Source organism: Callospermophilus lateralis, chromosome 2 (genome assembly GCF_048772815.1).
Source record: "Callospermophilus lateralis isolate mCalLat2 chromosome 2, mCalLat2.hap1, whole genome shotgun sequence".
Lineage (NCBI taxonomy): Eukaryota > Metazoa > Chordata > Mammalia > Rodentia > Sciuridae > Callospermophilus > Callospermophilus lateralis.
The window spans coordinates 36,722,356-36,743,124 of NC_135306.1; the positions used below are offsets into that span (position 1 = coordinate 36,722,356).

Consider the following 20,769-nt stretch of genomic DNA (forward strand, 5'->3'; position numbering starts at 1 on the left):
TTGAACTAATTCATTCCTCAAGTAAAATTTAAATAATATGTGGAGCTTTGCTTAAGACTAATTCATACTCAGGACATATGTGACTGGATGTGTGTGTGTGTGTGTGTGTGACATCACATTTTTAGATAATGGTTGTAACAAATCTAGTAAAACAAACCCTTAGTAGACAACCAGGAAAATTTCTTTGAAGTACAAATAGTGAATTGCATCTCAAACGAAAGTTCAAACTATATTTGTTGTTGTTGTTATTGTTAAGAAGTTATTTGTTGTGGCTCAGTAGGAGAGCCTTTTGTTCATTTATCTATGTTTGATACTTCCTACAGAATACAGAATTCATTTAAAAATGAAGAATGGATAATAATGATATTTATATGCAATGGAATATTCACTTAAATAATTTTTGAGATGTGAAATATTTATGTGTATAAGTTTTAAATAATAGGATCCTAATCTTATTAAGATGATCCCAATTATCTAAAAACAAATTACAAAGGCATACGTGTATATTCTTTTCTTTGAACACTTTCTAGAACTTGTGAGTTATAAATGTTGTACTGATTTATATATCCTAGTAGTATATCTAAGTACTCATTTCACCAAACTCTTGCCAGATACTGAATCATTTTTTATTCATTTCTCAATTGCAGCTAGTGATGTCATCATTAGTACAGTGGAAAAAAATGAAAAGGCAGAAACTTGTTGAACTTATTAAGAAGCAAAACTATTTCGTATGTCAATATGGTATGCTACTGCATTCTTTGATAAGACAGAGGTAGAAATATATTGAACATTAAAGATTTAATATCTTAGAAAGTTTAGACATTTGAAAAAGAAACAAATCATTTATTCTTTTATACCAACTTATCATATTTAGTCCTGGTTGAGGTATCATTTATTGCAAGGAAGACCTGTATCAAATATGTAGATCAGATTTAACAACCTCAAAATCTCCTTATAAACTTAAGGAGCAAACAAGGTACTCCACATATGGATCAAATTATATTTTTACATTGTGCACATGTACCAATATATAACAATGAATCCCACTATTATGTATAATTATAATGCACCAATTTAAAAGAAGATACTCCAACATAAACATGGTGACATACAGATAACACCTGCAAAATTAAACATGATGTGCTGAGGTTTAGCATGCATCTCTTGGTATCTGCTACTCCAAAAGGAAGCCATATCTTTTAGGCATGTGTCCTAAAAAAAAAACCATGAATGTGAATATATAAAATCTAATCTACTAAGGAAGGAAACTAATGGGATGTTGTGATAGTAATAAGAATTTTTAACAAAGATGCAAAGGCAATTTAATGAAGAAAAATCACCTTTTAAATAAATGATGCTGGGACTATTGGACAGCAACACACAAAAATATGGTTTTAGACCCCTAAATCACTTCACATACAAATGCAATGCATAAGCCCCAACTAGATCTTATAGTGGAACAAAAAGGGAGAAAAGAGAGATTACAAAAATTAGGGAATTGAATATAGAATAGATATCAGATAACACTATGAAATTCTGCTATATTTTTAATTGTGATAGCAGCTTTGTAATCCTATGTGAATTATATCCTAAGGTTAAAAAAAATAACTTTTAAAAACGTTAAACTTTACTTAGTAAGCTTACTATTGGTAATAACATTGGTAAATTACTTCTGAAATATTCTTGTATTATAGAACATTATAGAACACAGCAAAAGAATGAATAATTTGAAATTCTTTGGAACAGAGGTTCTTGCTGAAAGAAAAGCAAGACATATGGATTGGAGGAACAACAGAAAAAAACATGTGAAGAAAATGTTATGTGCTGATAACCATAGGAACATGAGTTGTGTTATATTTCCTAGCTCCATCATTAACACATGAGCCTTCTGGGGACAATTCAAAGAAGCATAACTAGTGCTAACATTTTAATGTATAAATACCATTTCCCACTAAAAATAGGGAGGGCTGATGGAATAAATGACTTCTTCTAGAACTGAGGCAGGTAAAGGACAAGATGACCCTGAAATACTATGTACTAGGAAGGGAAGGAAATTGGACCCAGGATCCAGTTTAAAGGAATACTCACAGGCCCAGTTTGGTACAAGTGAGTATCAAAGAGAATGACAAAACTGGATTATATAACATTTTAAGTTAAAAAAAAAAAAAGATGGGCTGGGATTGTGGCTGCACTACATTCAATCCTAAGCACCATATTGAAAAATAATAATAATAAAGTTACTAAGTCCATCTACAACTAAAAAAAAAAAAAAAGAACCCGTAAGTCCATAGTGATCCTCATTTCAAAAAAAAAAAAAAGAAAGAACACAAGAGATGAGGAAAAACTCTTCTTTCCAGATTATTGACAGTTCATCAATGTACTTATAAGAGAACCCAAAAGGAGACTGGACAGAGAAAGCAAGACTGGGAGATGGAGGAGAACATGGAATGACCTGCATACACTGTTTCTCAGGGCTAGAATAAGTGAGCTTCCCATGAGTCAAATGAATTCTATGGAATATGGTTAGGCCTTGCCATATAAGTTTGGATTTGCAATGCCCCCAAAGGGCTCATGTGTTAAACAAAGGCTTGGTTCCCAGCTTGGCATTATTGGGAGGTAGTACAACATTTAAGAGGTAAGGACTGTGGAGGTCTTTAAGTCATTGGGAGTGTGCCCTAAAAGAAAACAATAGAATCCCTTTTTTTCCCCTCTCTTTTGCTTCCTAGATGCCATGAGATGAGCAGTTTTCTGTATCACACACTCCTACCATGATGTACTACCTTGCCAAAAAACATGGGGGCAACTGATCATAAACTGAAATCCCCAAAACTTATGAGCCAAAATAAATCAGATTCTAATGAGAAAAAGGTTTATCTCTAGCATTAACAGAAAGCTAATTAACACAGGCCTGAAATGTCTTGGCATTTCCCCATTCAAGAAACATTTAGACTAAGCATGGTGATACATGCCCACAATTTCAGCAACTCAGGAGGCTGAGATATGAGGACCATGAGTTCAAGGCCAGCCTGAGCAACATGGTAAGAATCCTTCTTTAAAATAAAATAAAATAAAAAGAGGGTTGGGGATATAGCTCAACTGGTAGAATGCTTGCCTTGCCTACACAAGGACCTAGGTTCAATCCCCAGCACCACAAAAAAGGCTCTAAGTACATCTTTAGGTGGAAATAGTCAATAGGGGGACAAAAAAGGTTGAACCAGAACAATCTCTTATATTCAGGAACTGAATTCCATGGAGTCCCTTGAAATAACTTTTGGAGACTTAGACACCAATAGGACAGTCAGCCTTCACCTCCCCCACAGAAGACAGGGAGAAACCAAGGAGTATCAGCCAGACAGGCAAAACAACCAACAAAGAGAGGAGCAAGACTTCTCCTAGGAAGAGTAAGGTTATTGTTACTGTTCTTAAAACACACGTATCTCTTTTGAGTCTTAATGTAAAGGAAGCTTTTTTTAAAGAGTAAGATGATTAAGGTGAAGCTCTGTTCATGCTCACTCTCATAGAATTTATCCAAAACTTTTGTAGATTCTCCTGAAGTCCTAAGCTTTTAAAAACTACAACCTAGAAGATAATTTCTTCTGTTATCTTTCTTTAAATATGTGTGTGTGTGTGTGTGTGTGTGTGTGTGTGTGTGTGTGAGAGAGAGAGAGAGAGAGAGAGAGAGAGAGAGAGATGCCAATGGATTTTTCACTTTATTTATTTATATATGGTGCTAAGGATAGAACCCAGGGACTCACACATGCCAGACAAGTGCTCAATCACTGAGCCATAACCCCAGTCTCTCTTCTGATATCTTTCACATCTTTCCCTGAAGCAAAAGGCACAAGATAGCCCAGCTACTTGAACTGGCAATAATATAGAGGATAAAAAACAAATGTGACATTATCACAGTAATTACAAATTGAACATCCCTAATCTGAAAATCTGAAATGCTCCAAAATCTAAAACACTTTGAGCATCATGGTGGCACTCAAAAAGTTTTAGATTTTGGAGCACTTTGGATTTTGAATTTTCAAATTAGGAATTCTCAACCTGTAAAGTCTATGTAAAACACCAAAGTCTGAAACACTTCTGGATCTAAGCATTTCAGATAAAGGACACTTAACCTGCACCCTACAACATTTATTTCCCTAAAGCATTTTAAAATAAATATATAACATTTATTAAAGGAAACAAAAACATCCTAAAAATGAAAGTGAATACAGAATGTTATTAATGGATGTTAAATCAGAAAGTTTTGACATGAAATAAACATTGAGGAGCTAGCCTCAATGACTTTGCTAGCTTCTGTTTTCAAAATAAAAAAAATAAAAAGTGCTAGGGATAAAGCTTGGTGGTACAGCAACCTCCGGTTCAATCTGTAGTTACAGAAAACAAACAAAAACATGGGGAAGAAGCATACAGTATACATTAATACTTTTAAAGAATCCCATCACTTTAGGAAAATATCCAGGTCTGGGGGTATAGCTCATTGATAGAGTGCTTGCCTAGCAAGTTATAAGTACCTGGGTTCAATACCCATCACAAAGAAAAAAGGAAGGAAGGAAAGAATCCAAATAACTGGGGCTAGAGAAACTCTTGTATTGAAGATTTATGATAGCAATGGTTTCTTTTCTTTTTAATTTTCTTTAGTTGTAGATGGACAATATACCTTTATTTTTATGTGGTACTAAGGATCAAATCCAGTGCCTCACACATGCAAGGTGAGCACTCTACCACTGAGCTGCAACCACAAGCCAACAATGGTTTCTTTATAGCAGCAGCCAAATGATTTTTCCATAGCTTTATTGGTGCATTATAAATATACATAATGGGGGGATGAATTGTTACATATTCATATATGCATACATTTAACAATATAATTTCAGCCCTGTGATTTCTGAAAACACTTTGAAGACAATTCACTTTGTAGTGGAGAATACTGATCCTAATACCTTGGGAAGTGGAGTGGTCAACCACACAAAGGCATCTCAGTACTAGGAATTCATAGGGGCATATGATATTACAGTTAACAAAGTCCTAGAGATTATGTAGATTAACTATTCCCATTTTATACTGTAAGGGTAAAAGAAATTGAAGCTAAAGTGTAAAAGTTAAAGTGTAAAAGACCAGGCATTGTAAAGTTTCTAAGCTGCAAGGCCTGAGTTAAAAAGTAAAGGACAAGGTATTGTTAAGTTCCTCTGCTACCCCCAAAACCAGAAATTCCTGTAGCTGTTAGGACAATACCCGAACTGCCCAGTAAATATTCCCACTGACCCTCTGGTTGTTTAATAACCTAGGACCCTGTGTAGCCTGGCACATAGGCATTCAGGGCCCAAAACCGATCAGTTTGAATGTGTACCCCGCTTAGGAGTGACCAATCACCCCCCCCCAACCTGTTCCCGCCAATGAATGTACTAATCATGTCTAAGAACTGTTGTTTGATTTTCCTGCGGTATATGATGATTTGTTAAAGGAGACTGTGATGTATGCAAAGCCCCCACCCTCCCCAAAAAGTGTACTTAAACACTTTTCAAGCCCTGCTCGGGGCTCTGAGCTGCTCTCCCTTCTTGAGTGAGCACGGAGCCCCAGCACGCTGGATTGGATCCTCAATAAACCCCTTTTGCTATTACATGAGCTGGTCACTTGGTGGTCTCTTCCTCTGACGTTCGACAGACCCTTACAATACATCAAGAAACTGAAGTAAAGAATTTCAGTAACATAAAGACAGCAGCCAATCCAGATCAAGAAAAAGGACTGGGAGTGGGGGGAGGTGCTGGGGTTGTGGCTCAGTGGTAGAGTGCTTGCCTAGCATGTGTGAGGCACTGGGTTCAATTCTCAGCACTGCATATAAATAAATGAATAAAACAAACTATATATATATATATATATATATATATATATATATATATATATTTTTTTTTTTTTTTTTTTTTTTTTTTTTTTTTAAAGAAGGACTCAATTACTCCATTTTGGATCTGAGGACAAGCTGGCTAAGACATCTGTTAGCCCACTGATCACCAAGGTTAATTTGGCTGATCTGGCAGGCTAGGCAGATGTCACCTTCCTCCCTCACCATTCCATATGCATGCCTCTTGAAGTGGTGCACTTGGTCAAAGAGGACAACCTTGCCCAATAGAGAAGGACCACTCTTCCATCAAAGGTATACAAGTAGCTGTGCTCCCCTGAGAGAACTTTCAAACAAGCTCTCAATCAGTCCATTTCTCTTAATAATAACTCAACAAGCATTAAAAGTATTGTATTGTTAAATATTAGTAAAATTTAAGGCTATAATCCCACATCCCAAAGAAAAAAAATTGATTAATATTTTGGTGCTTTTTTTCCCAGGAGTATTTCCCACAATTGTATAGATTCATTTACAAAAGTGTAGTAGTTAGTCTCTTTGGACTGTCATACCAAAATACTACAGACTGGGTAGCTTTAATAACAGAAATTTTATGCTAATTATTTTGCTTAAAGTTTCATCAAAATTTCTCTATTTAAAAATATTTTGTATTTTTATTTTTTGGTGCTGAGAACTGAATTAGGATTTTGTCATAGCACATTCTTTACTACTGAGTTACTCCCCCAGGCCGTAAAGCATAATTTAAAATAATGTTTAATATTGAGTCTTATGACAGTTATCATTTATTATTTAACTACTGAGTTATTTTCAAGTTTTTGCTATTTAAATAATTCTTCAATGAACATTATTTATGTAAATCTTTTGTCTGCTGTAATTACTTAGGATGGTAGAATTTCCAGAAATTCAACCACTAAATCAAAAGCTATTAATAGTTTCAGTGCTTTGATATATTTTGTCAAAGTACTTCCCAGAAACCTGTACTAATATATATGCCCATATGCACTAGACATTATGATTAGAATGTTTCTAATTGAACAAAGAGTGTCACAGAAGACTAGAAAACCAAGAATTTCATTCTTTAATTAAAGAAAATTAGAGTCAGGACAACAAAATGTGTAGTTCTTGATTAGATCATGAAATGGGAGAAAAAATAGACATTTTGGGGACAATTTGGGAATTTTCCATATGGACAGCATTTCAGACACAATCAATGTTAATTTATTGATTGTGATGGCATTTCTCCTAGGAAATACATATTATTTCGTCCTGAGGTATGCAGCTTACTTGCAAATGATTGAGAAAATATGTGTGTATTGTTGTGAATGTTTATATAAAAGACAGCCAGACAAAAATAGGAAAGACATGCTTGCTTCAGCAGCACACATACAGAAACAGGAAAGAAAAATATGGGGGAGAGGAGGGAAGGAGCAAATGTAGCAAAATGTTAATTATTTGACCTATTAAAGAGCAATGGGTGCTCACTGAACTGTTCTTTTAACTTTTCTGCAGGTTTAAAATGTTTTCAAAATAAAAATATATGAGGGAATAGACAAGAGTTATTAATGAGCTATTTATAGAAAAAAAGAAACTAGAGTCCAAAGCAGCAGTGCATGACTGTAATCCCACCTCTACAGGAGGCTGAGGCAGGAGGATCATAAGCTCAAGGCCAGACTAGGCAATTTAGCAAGACTTGTCTTAAAATAAAAAACAAAAGGACTGGGGATACAGCTATGTGGTAAAGTACCTCTGAATTCAATCCCCAGCATCACCAAAATATAAAGTAAAGTATCCAGAAAACATTTGAAAAGTATGTGAGAATTAATAAACTTGCAGATTATTTATGACTTTTTATTTCTTCCTGCCTCTTGGCATTTACTTAAATCACTTCAACTGCATTTCATCAAATGAGTCCAGGAAGGAACAGGACATGACATCTCAATCATTACATTTCACTTCTCACTAACAGTCTTGAAAAAAAAAAAAAGATTTAAAAGATTTAAAAGGTCCAAATTAGCTCATTACAAGGAATGCTGGAAAGGATCTTCAGACATCAATTCACAATCTAGTATTCAATTTAGATTGTTTTGGGCCTCCTAAGATTCTAAATGCTTGACCCTAAATAGCAAACAAAGCAAAACAAATGAAAATGTGGTTACAATACATCATATAAAAAGTGGGTTTTCTTAAAGAAAAAAATGTTGACCTCTTCCATTGGTCTTAATTTTATCAGGAAAGTGTCCTGTGGAATATATATAACTGAAGGTAATCAATAGATTTACAAATGATGAACAGAGGTTTTTCCTTCTCATAAACAATACTAAGGAAGCAGTGTAACACAGTGGGGTTCAACATGTAAACTATGGAGTTAAGTTGTCAGCATCTGAATGGTTACTTTACCCCTCAGTAGCTAAATGATTCATAGCAAATTACTCAATCTCCTTATGCCTCAGTTTCTTCACCTGAAAAATGGGTACAAGAATAAAATCTGTGCCTTTGTTTTTGTGAAGACTAAGTCAGTCAGTACATTTAAACTCTTAGAACAGCATCTGGCACACTGTCAGAGTTCAATATACGTTGGTTATTTTGTTATTATTATTACCATGACAACTGCCATCCACAATTGCTGAAATTTGGCATTTGATTCAGAAAACCTACAGCAATGCAGAGAAGAAAAATAAGCACATACACATACATATGTACTTACTCATATATCTCACTGGCTGAAAAACTAAAATAGACTTTAGTGTCCCCTTTAGTAGCTACTTAATTTATTTGAAAGAAATCAAGAAGGTAGAAATATACCAACAATACATGACTCATTTCCAGAAAGAATCTGTATGATCTGGACAAATTAATCCCAAGAGAAATGACAGGTTCTCTCATTCATTTAATTCATTCATCAAACTTTATTGAAGTTTACTATGCATCAGGTATTGAGCCAGATACCAGAAATATAAAATAAAAGAATGTCTATCTTTTAAAACTTTATGGGGTTTGTTGTTGTTGTTGTTGTTGTTTGTTTGTTTTTTGTGGCAATGGGGATCAAACCCAGGACCTTATACATGTACTCTGCCACTGAGCTATATCCCCAGCCCCCAAATTTTGTGTTCTTGTTAATTAAATATACACAGCTTACAAAATATGACAGGTTATGTGATGGGCACAGGGAATATGAAAACACAGAGGGGAGACACATAGGCTAAATTTATGGGAAAGAGGAAACAGAGGTGATGACATTTAAACTAAGCCTTAAAAAAAAAAAAAAAAAAAAACCCACATAACCAGGCTTGGTGGCGCACGCCTGTAATCCCAGTGGCTCCGGAGGCTGAGGCAGGAGGAATGCAAGTTCAAAGCCAGCCTCAGCAAAAGCAAGGTAGGTGCTAAGCAACTCAGTGAGACCCTGTTTCTAAATTTAAAAATATATAAAATAGAGCTGGGGATGTGGCTCAGTGGCCAAGTGCCCCCAAGTTCAATCCATGGTACCAAAAAAATAATAACAGGTATAAGGAGATAAAGCAGGTATACCCCAGGGGTAAAATCTAGCAAATGAAGGAGAAAAAAAAAAAAAAAAGTACCACTGCCCCACTTACAACACATAAAACCAAAACTGATTCCTGAAGTTAATGAGTGATAAGTGAACAGTCAGCCACTGCAGGCTTGTGCCAAGACAGCAGAACTTCTGGAATCACTTCTATTTATATACACTGTTCACTCTCTTTGACTCAAAATAAGCCACATCTGAACAAGGAACAGAAAGCTGCAACAAAGACAGGTTCAGAGACAAGTTTCTCACTTACAACACTGGGCGGCAGCAGTGGGCAAGGACTTCCTCTGGCTTTCTTCTTGAATAGAATACTAGAAACAGAAAAGAGAGAGAGAAAAATGTATAATAAGAGACCTAAGTAAAGAATGGAGGGAAAAAATCATAGCTACCTATAAAAAGATGTAGTCTTTGGCTGGAGTCAAGTTTTTTATTGAACACAAACAGAATATCCCACTACTATTTTCCACGCATGATCCTAGATCCACAAAGCCAGACTATGTTATGGTGCTGGCCCAATTCATTGGGCTAAAGTAAGATGGTAGAAGTTGTTCTGGCAAGGGCATCTAGACATCTGCCTAACTCTGCCAGGAAACTGTAGAAGGCTTGGTCTCAGAAGCCTCAGTATTTGACAATCCTCTGAGTTTTCCTGTGGCTAAAGTATAGATATCCCCGAATCAGACGACAGAACTGAAAAATCTCTTTGAATGCCCACTATATGCAGGGCCTTGTTCACTGGGGGAATAAAGTTTGATAATAATGAGGATCAATTTTATTCTAGTATACTGGAAAGTCATTAAGAGATTTAAACATAGAGGAATATGACTTAATTATACTTAAAGATTATGCTGGTTGATATTAAGATGAGATGCAGAGTACAAGGGGGAAATTGACTAAACTTTAGAATAATCTAGACAAAAGTTGATGATGTATACATAAGGATGTGAATGATGAAGGGCACTTCAAGTGATTGGATCGAAAAATGCAAAAGACTTTTTTTTTTTTTGTACCAGGGATTGAACCTAGGAGCACTTAAACCACTGAGCCACATCCCTAGCCCTTTTTTATATTTTATTTAGAGAAAGTGTCTCACTGAGTTGCTTAGGGCCTCACTAAATTGCTGAGGCTGGCTTTGAACTCATGATCCTCCTCCTCAGCATCCCGAGTCACTGGGATTACAGTTATGAGCCACTACACCCAGCACAAAAGACTTTTTGTATATACTTTTGTATATAACATATTTTACAAATAATAAACTATGGCACAAATAAAATAATACTGCTATTGCTACTTCCAATAAGGAGTGAACAGAAGTGAGGAAAAATTTAAATAATATGATAATCTTAGTAAAACTGCCCCTCACATAAATGCTCTAAACTTCTTGAAGGTTAAACATTCACTTCAAAGTGACAAAGGGACTAGATTATAAAAAATTACCATTATAAATAAAATGCTGATTTTTGAAGGCAGCACATAGGGATAACAGTGAGAAACTTTAAATATTAAACTAGAAGAGTTCAGACTTAAGAGATGAGAGTAGACATTTTCAAAAGCCACATTTAAAGAATATGTCCTAGGCCCAAAATGGAAAGTTGAAGTCCAATCACAACAAAATTAACACTTAGATAACTAAGGAAAAAAAAAACCCTAAGATCTACTGCAAAAGAGAGACAATAATAGTATTTTTTAAAAAAAAGAAAAATCTCACTTATGAATAAAAATACAAAAATTCTAATTAATAGATTACCAAGCCAAATCCATCACATTACATAAGCATGTAATATTTATATGTGAATAGAAACATATATATGTGCATATATATGCATGTTGGCATATAAATGTGTATATAGGATCTATAAAGGATATATATATCTCCTAGCCAGGCAGATTTTAAATGCAAGGTCAATATCTGATAAATCTATTCATATAATGTAGCACATTAACTAGATTAAAAGAGAAAAAGTATGTGATATAATAGAGACAGGAAAAGATTTGATATAATTTCATTCTGTTTCATGACAAAAAAAGCTTAGAAAACAAAATTTACTTACTCTGATGAAGGATATCTATCCAAATCAATGACAAACATTGACAATTAATAAGCCTGTCATGTTCACACCTGCAATCCCAGCTACTCAGAAGGCTGAGGCAAGAATATTGTAGGTTGGAGACCAGCTTCAGCAAATCAGTGAGACTGTCTTAAAATTTAAAAAAAAAAAATTAATGGGCTGGGGATGTAGTTCAGTGGGTTCACTCCCAGTACCACAAAAAAGGACTTATGAAGTTAGGAAAAATACAAGGCTCTCCACTCTCTCTCTATCAAAAATTATACATTTGTCATTCCTTGGTTCCAGGACACCTTCCCCAATGAATCCTCAAATCCACAGAGGCTCAAGCCCCTTATGTAAAATGATATAGTATTTGCATATAACTTATACACATCCTTTTGTATCCTTTAACCATCTCTAGATTATATATTACCTGATACTATGTAAATATTATGTAAATAATTGTTATTCTATATTGTTTGGGGAATAATGACAAGGGAAAAAAACTGATTACATAGCTAGGGAGGAAGCTCAATAGCAGAGTATGAACTTAGCATATATGATGCCCTGGGTTCAACTGTTGGCACCATCAAAAAAAAAAAAAGTGTTCAGTATAAATTCCATTTTTAAAATAAATATTTTTCAACCCAAGGTGGGTTGTATCTGCAGATGTAGAACTGAGAAACAGAAGGCCAACTGTACTGCATGTCTTAGGTATTGAATTTTTTTAAAATCAGGGGTCATCAAAAATAAGAAAAGTCTGATAAAATGCTATAGGCAAATAGAGCCTAACGAAATAGGACAACCAAATATACTATAGTAACTTGGATGGAATCTTGAAACAAAAAAAAATAACATGAGATTAAAAACTGAGGAAATAACTATAGAACTTTAGGATTTATTTATTTATTTTGGGTAAACTTATCTATTTCCTCTAAACATTTATTTCTTTATGGTAAAAACATTCAAGCTTAAGTTTTTAGTTAATAAAATATATAATAATAAAGTACCATGGCTGGGATTGTGGCTCAGCACTAGAACTCTCGCCTAGCACGTGTGAGGCCCTGGGTTCGATCCTCAGCAACACATATTAATAAATAAATAAAATTAAGGTATTTTCAAAAAATAAATAAATAAAGTACCAACTCTTTAGTTATAATAATATATATATTGGTTTGTTAATTGTAACCCACGTACCAAACTAATGTAAAGATGTCAAAAATAGGAGAAACTTTAGGGTGGGATTGGCAGGGAGGAGATAAACTCTCTGAACCATCTGATCAATATTTCTATAAATCTACAACTGTTCCAAAAATTAAAATGAGTTGATATAAACATATATGTACAGCCAGAAATGGTAGTGCACACCTATAATCCTAGCATCTTGGGAGGCTGAGGCAGGAGAATTAAGTTCAAGGCAAGCCTCAAAACACTGCAAGATCCCATCCCAAAACAAAAATAAAAGGACTTGGGATGTAGGTCAGCAGTAAAGGATTCTGGGTTCAATTCCCAGTACCAAAAAAAATAACAATAATTAATGTATGTATATACACATACATATAAAATTTAAAACAAAAAATATAAGGCCTGGAAATAGACTAAAAACTTAATATTTAAAGATTCAAAATTAGCTACATAGAAATCTAAGACAATTCTCTAAACTATACGAACAAATAAAATCTGCTATATAAGATCAATACTTTAAAAAAAAAAATGAGAGCAGGGGTTGGGGATATAGCTCAGTGGTAGAGCACCTGCTTGGCATGTGTGAACATTTATGTCCCCCACATTCATCTGTAGAAAAACCTATTCACCAACATGATGGTATTAGGAGGTAGATCCTGTGACATGTGAGTGGATTATAAGGACTGAGTCTTCATGAATGGTATTAGTATCCTTTTAAAAAGTCCCAGAAAGATGCCTTGTCCCTTATATAAAGGCATAGCAAGGTGCCATTCACATACAGGAAACAGGCCATCACCAGATAACAAATCTGTACGAACAAATTCATAAATTCATAATAACATATAATCAAAAACAAAAAAATAACTCACAGGTCACTTTGAGAAGTTGCTGAGGCAATAGCTCGTCATTCTGAAAATTGATGAAAAGAATATTTTTCCTGTGTAGACTGTGTTATGGTTTGGATCTGAAATGTCCCCCAAAAGCTTACACACATGTTGAAGGACTGGTCCCCAAAACAGCAGTGTTCAGAGGTGGAGCCTTTGGAAGATGACTAGATCAAAAGGATTCTAATCTCGTCAATGGATTCAGCCATTGATACAAATTTAGAGATAGATATAGTGGGGGAGGGTATTGAAGATTTAACCCAGAGATACTTTACATTGAGCTACATCACCAGCCCCCCATTGACTTTTTCTTGTGCGGGGGAGTTGGAGGGGTGGACAAAGTCTGACTAATTGTAATTCCTATGCCTTAGCTTCTGTCAATGGATTCATAATTTAAAGGGCTATTGGGAGGTGGTGGAAATGTAGGAGGAAATAGACCCTCAGAGACATGTCCTTGAAGGATATATTTTGTCCCTGGCCCTTTCCTCTCTCTGCTTCCCAACTATCATGTGGTAAGCAACTCTATTTTAGTCCATGGGGCCAAGTGACCATGGACTAAAACTTCAGGAACTGTGGGCCAAAATAAATCTTTCCTCCTTTAAGTTTATTTATCCCAGGTAATTTGTCACAGCTAAAGGAATGTGACTAACAGACTATATTTCAAGCAAATCAAATAGCTGTTAAGAAAAAGTTCTATTTGTAGACAAATCATAGTTAAATCATCCTTTTGAAAACCCTAATAAAGTAATGATAGTTATTTGCTGCTAAAATCATTAGGTGAAAGACTGATGGAAGAATTTTATAATGAAGAAACAGGCTGACAATACATGAAGCCTTGTTGAATTTTAACTCTAAAACTGAGATATCAACTGCCTACCCCCCTCAAAATGAACTTCAGTCTAAATCTCAATCTAATCCTCAAGCTACTAGGTATAGTTTTCAGCTTAAAGGAAATAAAAGGAATAAAATAACATGGTAAATGAAACCTTAGGGACACAATCAGCCAAATACAGAATGTGTAGAGTTCTACAAAACTACAGAAATGGAACAGTTATTAAATAAGAATGATTTAAGAGACATAATAACCAAATATACATTTTTTGTTTAGATATTGAACAAATCAACTATAAAAAGACATCTTTAAGACAACAAAAGAAATTTGAACTCAAACTATGTATTAGATGATGTTAAGATATTATTGCTAAATTCAAGGTGATAATGGCATTGTGGTTATTTTTTAGAAGGCATTATCTGTTAGAGATATATACTAATGTATTTTTTAATTCCAGCAAAAAAAAAAAAAAAAGAGGAGAGAGTAATTCTATATTTTTAGAAAAGTTTTTAAATTGGGGCTGGGGCTGGGGCTGGGGCTCAGCGGTAGAGCGCTCACCTAGATATGCTGGGCCCTGGGTTTGATCCTCAGCACCACGTAAAATAAATGAATGGAATGAAGGTATTGTGTCCAACTACAACTACAAAAAAATAAATATTAAAAAACGAAGAAGAAAAGTTTTTACACGGAGTAATAATCACAATGAAATACCACTTCTACCCACTAGGATAGTAATAATAAAAAAAGAGATAACAAGAAGTACCAACAAGAATATGAAAAACCTAAAATCCTTATACATTCACAATGGGAATAGAAAATGTCAGTCTGGCAGTGTGTCCAACAGTTCTGACCCAGAAATTCTACCATGAGGTCTATACCCAAAAGAAATGAAAATGTATGTCCACACAAAATTTTGTATGTGTGTTCACGGCAATATTATCTATAACAGCTAAAAAGTGTAAACAACACATCTATCCATCAACTCTTAAATGAATAAATAGAATATATTTGTACAATGGAATGTTATTTGGCAATAAAAGGAATGAAGTATGATACTTGTCACAACATGGATGAAACCTTGAAAACATTATGCTACCTAAAGAGAGACAGTCAACAAAGGAACACATATTATGTAATTCCATTTACATTAAATGTCCAGAATAAGTCAATGTAGAAAACCAGAAGGTAGATTAGTAGTTGTCTAGGGCTAAGGAATATGAGATTGGAGAGTAATGTCTAAGGGCACAGAATTTTTTGTTTATTTGTTTGTTTTAATGGGGTAATCAAAATGTTCAAAATTCAGCCAGGCATGGTGGTGTATGCTATAATCCCAGTAACTTGGGAGGTTGAGGCAAATTTGAGACCAGACTCAGCAATTTAGCAAGGCCCTAAGCAACATAGTGAGATCCTGTCTCAAAATAAAAAATAAAAGGGATAAGGATGTGGCTCAATGGTGAAGACCCACTGGGTTCAAAAACCAGTACCTCCCCACCAAAAAAAGCACAACTCTGAATATTCTAAAAGCCATTAAACTACATACTTTAAATGGGTAAACTACATGATCTGTATGAATTATATTTCAATAAAGCTGTTAAAGAAAAATAGGATTAGTTTTGGACTGGAGATGGGCTCAGTGGTAAAGTGCCCCTGGATTCAATCCCCAGTACAAAAAACCAAAGTGTAGTTGTCACTTGTCCCAAATTTCACTTCTTTACCTTTCATTTAACTCGCTATGGGTTAAATTGTTTCCCCCAAGAAAAGGTAAATTGAGGGCTGGAAATGCAGCTCAGTGGTAGAGTTCTTGCCTAACATGCATGAGGCCCTGGTTTGATCCCTACCATCTCTCTCTCTCTCTCTCTCTCTCTCTCTCTCTCTCTCTCTCACACACACACACACACACACACACACACGAGAGATGTTGAAGTTCTGATCCAGGGTACGTGAATTTGACCTTATTTGGAATTAAAATCTTTGTAGATGCAATTGAATTAATCCAATGACTGGTATCCTTATAAGAAGAATGAAAACCTGAACACAGACATACAAGATATACTGAAAACACACAGAAGGACACAGAGAGACATGTGACAACAGAGGCTGAGATTAGAAGAATGCATCTAAAGCCAAGGAACAGCAAAACTGCCATTAAAGACAGGAGAGAGGGATAGAAGATTTCTCTTCTGAACCTCCAGACTGAGATGAACTAACCCTGCTAACCCCTGGATTTCAGACTTCAAGCCTTCAGAGCTGTGAAAAAATAAAATTCAGTTGCTTTTGGTCACACAGTTTATGGTACTTTATGGCAGCCTTAGGAAACTAACACAGTCATCAAACCACAGCATTTTGGCTTCTATGAATGTTGGTGTTAATCACCAAATCCAATTACTCTATAATTCTATTACAGAATCCATTTTCTTTGAACACGATATTATCAAGAATCTTTTTTCTTCGTTCCATAACTTTCATTTGTTTCCTTTGTTCCAGAAACCTTTCCTATTCTCTCAATTTTAGGCACCTCTTATTCAGTTCCTTTTCTTTCTCAGGATCATATATTTGATATTTCCCAAGTTTTGTTCTTCTTTAATACTCTTTCATGCTCTGCCTTGTTTAGTTTTTCTACTGCTGACTTCAGTTGCTACCCACAGGTTAATGAATCCAAACTGCATGCCTACAGCTTGAGCTCCAGATTTTCTCATGAAGCCATTCACTAGACATTTCCACTGAAGTATCTTCTGCCACTCAAATTCTTATAAGACTCATTTTTAATAGCCCAACATGTCCGAAAGTAAACAAATATATTATCTTTCCCTTGCACTGCCAATAACAAAAAATTCTCCTTTCCTAATGCCTCCAGATTGAATTATATTTTCTTCTACACACCAGACTCATCTCTGGAGATAAATAATGAAAGCAGTATCAAACAATGAATGCAATAGTCTAAACATCCCTAAAAAGAATACACAAATAAGGATAATATCCAAAAATCTGGAAGGGAACAGAAGAAATACCTTCTGCTCATTTGTGTAACAAAAGAAGATAGATTCCCTAGTACCAGCTCCCTCCTCAACAGTCTAGAGTCAGACTTGTCCCACTGTCCTTTAGATAGCAAGAAATAGGAAAAGCGGGAAATGGAGCTTTCTAATGAAATTTCAGGCTATCTTTTAGCTGTTCTCTTTCTTTACTGCAATTTAAGTTACTTCATTCTTTAGGACAACATGCTGGACAACATCCCCATCTTTCCATATTGCAAATAAAGCATTTCCTACCTCATTATCAGCTCCTAAGGCATTGATTTGCTCCAATTTGTAGGTCCAATATCTGGCTTCCTCCTCTGGGATATCTACCATCAAAAAAGATAAAAAAGAAATCACATCAGCTGATTAAATAGTTCAATCATCAGCAAATAATTCTATAGTCAAATAACTGTAGTTTGAAAGGTGGTAGTGAAAGATGAATTTTACTGGTGACTTGGTACTCGCCATGAACATTATCTTGTATGTTATTTCACAAAACCAATATGGTGTGCTATTATTCCCATTGTTCTATTTTGCAGATGAAGAAACTAAAGGCCAGAAAGGTCAAGTAATTTCTCCATAGTCACACAGTTCATAAACAGATGAGTCATGATTAAAACTGTAGTCAGTATAATTTCAAGTACCATATTCTTTTTATTTTATTTTTTATTTTTCATTACTCACCAATCTGTAGTTGTTAAGACACTGAGCAATGTTTTGTGCAATTCTGCCGCCAAGTCTTCCCAATGCTAGTGCAATAAGACCTACTTGTGTACCACATTGGCTTTGCTTTTCTTTCCCAGGATTATATATTTGATACTTCCCAAGTTTTTTGCACAATTCACACAGGAGGTTTTATAAATTCTCATAGGTTAACAGAATTTTAAATAGGTTTCTTTTATTTTTTAAAAAAAATTACTTTTGGAAGGGGTTGTGGCTCAGAGGCAGAGTGCTTACCTAGCATGTGTGAGGCACTGGGTTCAATTCTCAGCACTGCATATAAATAAAATAAAGGTTCATCAACAATTAAAAATTATTTTTAATTTGCTTTTTAAAAATTTTTTCAGTTGCAGATGGACACCATATGTTTTTATTTTATTTATTTTTATGTAGTTATAAGAATCAAACCCAATGCCTCACATGCGAGAGGCAAGCACTCTACCCCTGAGCTACAACCTGAGCTCTAATATACTTTTTACTTCGAGACAGGTTCTCAGTAAGTTGCCAGGCTGCCCGTGAACTTGTGGTCCTCCTGCCTTAGCCTCCTAGGTAGCTGGAATTACAGACATGCACCACACAACTGGTTTCACAAGTCTCTATATTATCTGAAAGAAAATTCCTTTGTCAAAATATAGGATGCTGAAAGCTAAAATTTTTCTTTCAAAAATTTAAAAGGATCATTAAATTTTTGAAAACTGAATCCCAAGCTAGCTATCATTAGGGCCAAAGTGTTATCATTGAGGTCAAAGTTTTCTATCACTGGGGTGAAAGGCACATTCATATTAACTCCAGTGAAAAATAGACTTTTTACTTAGATAAGTTTTTACCCTAAGCATTTATTCAAATAGCCATTTGTCATTATTACATACCAAGTAAACACTAGACATACCAAGAAAAACTACACAAGGACCTCGAGAAACTAAAAATCTAGTCAGAAATGCATACTGCTATATATAAAACAGAATATAAATGATGCAGTAGTGAAATAGAGGAATATTTGTTTAAAATTCAATAAGGAATGAATGAACTCCTAACCTAACTGTGTAAACTGCTTCAAAAACATGTTCCCTAGCAAAATCGATTATACACATTTAAAAACAACCATTTAAATCTCTGGAAATGTTCCTAGGACAACAGCATCTGAAGAAATATTTATTGAAGAAAACCTACTAAAATTTGGTAAGAACAGTCAATGTCTATAGTATATAAACCAAGACCTGTGCTCGCTTCGGCAGCACATATACTAAAATTGGAACGATACAGAGAAGATTAGCATGGCCCCTGCGCAAGGATGACACGCAAATTCGTGAAGCGTTCCATATTTTTATTAAAAATGCTAACGAGAATATTACAAATAGACTAGATCAAGTAGAAGCCAGAACAACAGATAATGAAGACAAAGTCTTTTGAGAGTCATTGGGATAGAAGAAGGCACAGAGGTTCAAACCAAAGGAATGGACAACCTATTAAATGAAATAATCCTAGAAAACTTCCCAGAGATGAAAGATGGAATGGATTGCCAAATCCTGGAAGCCTACAGGACCCCAAACATCCAAAACTGTAATAGACCAACTCCAAGACATATAATTATGAAGATAGCCAACATACAGAACAAGGAGAGAATATTAAAAGCTACGAGAGAAAGGAGGCAGATTACATTCAGGGGTAAACCAATTAGGTTAACGGCTGATTTTTCATCACAGACTTTGAAAGCCAGAAGATCATGGAACAATGTATTTCAAACGCTGAAAAATAATGGTCTCCAACCAAGAATACTGTATCCAGCAAAATTAAGCTTCAGATTTGACAATGAAATTAAAATCTTTCACGATAAACAAAAGCTAAAAGAATTCGCTGCCAGAAAACCAGCACTGCAAAGCATTTTGGGCAAAATTCTACAAGAAGAGGAATGGAAAAAATAGTGCCCAAAACCAACAGCGGGAGGTATCTCAGTAAAGGGGGAGGAAAACAACGAAAAAGTAAAAACTAGCCAAACTAAAATAAATAAATAAATAAACATGACTGGAAGTACAAATCATATTTCAATTGTAACCTTAAATGTTAATGGTCTAAACTCACCAATCAAGAGACATAGGCTAGTAACCTGGATCAAAAAAACAAACCCAACAATATGCTGCCTTCAGGAGACTCATTTGATAGGAAATGACATACACAGGCTGAAGGTGAAAGGTTAGGAAAAATCATACCACTCACATGGCCCTCGGAAGGAAGCAGGAGTGGCCATACTCATATCGAATAAAATCAACTTCAAACCTAAGTTAATCAAAAGGGATAAAGAAGGACACTATATCCTGTTAAAAGGAACTATCCACCAACAAGACATAACAATTATCAATTTATATGCACCAAATAATGGTGCAGCAACGTTCATAAAACAAACTCTCCTCAAGTTCAAGAGTCAAATTGACCACAACACAATAATTATGGGTGACTTCAACACACCACTCTCACCATTAGACAGATCCTCCAGACAAAAGCTGAATAAAGAAACTATAGAACTCAATGACACAATCAATAACCTAGAATTAACTGCCATATATAGAATATATCAACCATCATCAAGTAGATACACGTTCTTCTCAGCAGCACATGGATCTTACTCAAAGATAGATCCTATATTATGCCATAGGGCAACTCTTAGTAAATATAAAGGTGTGGAGA

The 20,769-nt window shown here is 35.0% G+C and overlaps 1 protein-coding gene and 1 non-coding gene across 9 annotated transcripts in view; one reads left to right on the plus strand and one right to left on the minus strand.

The window, feature by feature from the left end:
• The window catches only part of Unc13b (unc-13 homolog B), a 221,979-nt gene that overhangs the window by 129,870 nt on the left and 71,340 nt on the right, over window positions 1–20,769 (minus strand). For 6 of the 8 annotated variants that reach the window (XM_076845854.1, XM_076845852.1, XM_076845847.2 and 3 more), the window contains exons 6-7: window positions 17,620–17,693; window positions 9,661–9,718 (exon numbers count right to left, since the gene is read on the minus strand). In XM_076845854.1, the coding sequence (XP_076701969.1) occupies window positions 9,661–9,718; window positions 17,620–17,693 (132 nt within the window). Of the gene's footprint in view, window positions 1–9,660; window positions 9,719–17,619; window positions 17,695–20,769 lie in introns of those variants that run through there. The other 2 variants (XM_076845857.1, XM_076845856.1) reach the window with 1 other exon arrangement.
• On the plus strand, window positions 19,307–19,413 carry LOC143393325 (U6 spliceosomal RNA). Its single transcript, XR_013090611.1, has one exon. It is a non-coding gene; the product is annotated as a U6 spliceosomal RNA (small nuclear RNA).